The sequence below is a fragment of the Microtus ochrogaster genome, chromosome 6, assembly GCF_000317375.1.
Source record: "Microtus ochrogaster isolate Prairie Vole_2 chromosome 6, MicOch1.0, whole genome shotgun sequence".
In the NCBI taxonomy this organism is placed as follows: Eukaryota; Metazoa; Chordata; class Mammalia; order Rodentia; family Cricetidae; genus Microtus; species Microtus ochrogaster.
In genome coordinates this window covers 12238060-12240863 of record NC_022013.1, presented here as the reverse complement: position 1 = coordinate 12240863, position 2804 = coordinate 12238060, and the positions used below count along the sequence as shown (strand labels likewise).

The window sequence follows — 2804 nt, the reverse complement described above, 5'->3', positions numbered from 1 at the left end:
ACTGTGAAGGTGGGTGAGCACTCACACATGGAGGGGGAGCACTGTGAAGGTGGTGAGCACTCGCATGCTGGAGGGGGAGTACTTTGAAGGTGGGTGAACACTCACTTGCTGGAGGAGGGTCTGAATGCCTGGGGGCTGGGGATGGTCCCAGTTTCTGGAGTGTACTGTCTCCACGAAATGGGTAGGCAGTGGACCAGGGTAGCGTGGCTTATGTTGGTGGAGTGTGCTCTGGGTTGCCTCATTTTGCCCCCCACTGAGCCTTTCTTCCCTGCATGAATAATAGAATAGCGTATTAGTTAGACGTGTATGTAAAGCTGCTCAGAATATCAGGAGCCATGGAAGGCATCGGCACCCTTCTTACCCTTGTCCATGTCCTTAGGGTTCCCAAGAAAAGGGTCTGGAGGGGGTGGCGGGTTCTTCCTGGTCAGGAACAGGGAGGCCCGCTTTTCTTGGGGCCCTTCAGTCCCTGCATATAGTCACCTCCGACATCTGCCTTCCACAGAGTATCATCCGTGTAGTTTTTCATGACCGCCGGCTACAGTACACAGAGCACCAGCAGTTGGAGGGCTGGCGGTGGAGCAGGCCTGGGGACCGTATCCTGGACATTGGTGAGTCTCCCCAGCCAGTGCCAACCATGAAAACTTGGGCCATGTGGGGGTTCTTTGTGAATGCCACTTGGAATTTTGCTCACATGGAAGCCCAGCATAGCGGCACATGCATGCAGTCCCAGCACTGGAGATGGTTCAGGCAGAGACTGATGAGATGTCTCGCTGGCCAAGTGCATGCATGAGGACCTGAGTTCAATCCCTAGAATCTGTGTAAAAAGAAGCCATGTGTGGTGACAGGCGCTTGTGATCCCAGCAGTGGGGAGGAAGAAACAGGCAGATCCCTAGTGCCTGCTGTCTGGCTAACTGAGCTGAGTCGATGAGCTTCAGACAGAGTGAGAGACCCTGTTTTGAAAACTATGGCGAAGCACCCAAGGGTGGTCGTCATGTATGTGCATGTATATGTCCATGCACGCACACACACACACACACACTGGCACAAATACCCAAATATACATATGAGGAAGGGAGAGGGAGGGAAGGAGGAAGGAGCTTTCATTGGTGACCCAAGCCACTCACTGGGTGCTGCCCTCAGGGCGTTCTTTAAGGCCAGTCAACCTGGCTGGCTTGAAACTCTGTGTAGGCCATGTCGAATTCAAACTCACAGAAATCCACCTGCCTCTGCCTCCTGAGTGCATCATGTGCCGCCATGCCTGGCTCTCTCAAGGATTTTGATGAGTGGCTAGGGAAGGGTGGGCATATCGCAAAGCTGGGGGGCTCAGGTACTGACCGCCCCCCTTCCACAGCCCTCAGCTGTGCTTTGGGAAAAGCTGCGTTGATGATAGGGTGTGCAGACCAGGGCCACAGCCAGCCCTGTCAAGAGGAACTTTCCATAAGAAAGGATGAAGGCATCAAGCAGTTCCTGCCAAGCTGTCTGCCAGCAGAGATTTGAAACTTAGTTTCAGATCAGCAGCGGGGTATCTGGGATCTAGGATCTGACTTTGCACTTTGTGTGTGTGTGTGCAGATGTTCCACTGTCTGTTGGTATCTTGGACCCCAGGGCCAGCCCAACCCAACTGAATGCTGTGGAGTTTTTGTGGGATCCAGCAAAGAGAGCATCTGCATTCATTCAGGTGAGCAAACCTGGGAGCTTTGGGGAGCACCCATCGGCCTGTTGGAGGGACATGGCTGAGGGAGGACAAAGGATGGGTGGGCTCAGTGTCACATGGCAGGAGGTTGAAGCGAGGACTTGGAATGTTGGAATTATGTTTGGGTTCTTGCTTACAGAACGCTGTGAGGTTGAAAAAGATTTGGTATTTTCAAGGCTAGGGAGATGGCTCAGTCTGTAAAGTACTCATCACAAAAGCCTACGGACCTGGGTTCAATCCTCCATATAAGAAAGACTGGAATGGTGATGTACTGTGTGGTGGGGGTGGGGTGGGGGTGAAAGTAGGTGAGTGCAGCCAGCCTAGCTCAGTTAGTGAGTCTCAGGCCTGGGAGAGACCCTGACTTAGAACATCAAGGTAGACTGAAGTAGATCTCTAATCTCTATGTAGATGCACACACACACACACACACACACACACACACACACACACACACCATTAAAGAAAAACAAGTATTTGGAATCATGAGATGGCCTGAGGTACAGGCACCCGGTGCTAAGCCAGATGGCCTGAGTTTAATTCCATGGACCTAGATAGTAAAGGGTTGAGCTGACTGCCAAAAGCTCTTCTGGCCTTCGGCACCCACCCACCCACATTTACACACACAGTGAATAAAAATGTAACAAGTTGGGGTTTTCGTTTTGTTTTCTATTTTTGTTTTGAGACAGTGTTTCTATGAAGCCCTGGGCTGCCCTGGAATACTCTGTCAGTGGCTCTGAACCTGTGGGTCTTGTGACCCTTTAGCAAACCTCTGTCTCCAAAGATAGATTCCTAGCAGTGGCAAATTACAGTGATGAAATAGCAGGGAAAGTAATTTTATAGTTGGGGTCACTACAGCCTGAGGAACAAACTGTGTTAAAGGGTCACAGCACTAGGAAGGTTGAGAGCCACTGCTCTAAGTAACCCATGCTGGCCCTGAACTCACCAGAGACCCACCTGCTTCTGCCTTCCGAGTGCTAAGTTGAATGGGGAACAGCTGAAGAAGAACCACAATGCCAACATCTGTGTTCCAGGTGCACAGGCACGTGTTTGCACACACACTTTGGAACACACTGAGAGTCTTTTTTTTTTTAATTTATTTATTTATTGAGGA

General features: G+C 51.0%; 1 protein-coding gene across 1 annotated transcript in view; it reads left to right on the top strand.

Annotated features, from left to right (window-relative positions):
• Positions 1–2804, top strand: part of Tfcp2l1 (transcription factor CP2 like 1) — a 54244-nt gene that overhangs the window by 31077 nt on the left and 20363 nt on the right. Inside the window, exons 4-5 of the mRNA XM_005348273.3 lie at positions 503–608; positions 1572–1678. Of these exons, the coding sequence (XP_005348330.1) occupies positions 503–608; positions 1572–1678 (213 nt within the window). The remainder of the gene's footprint in view (positions 1–502; positions 609–1571; positions 1679–2804) is intronic.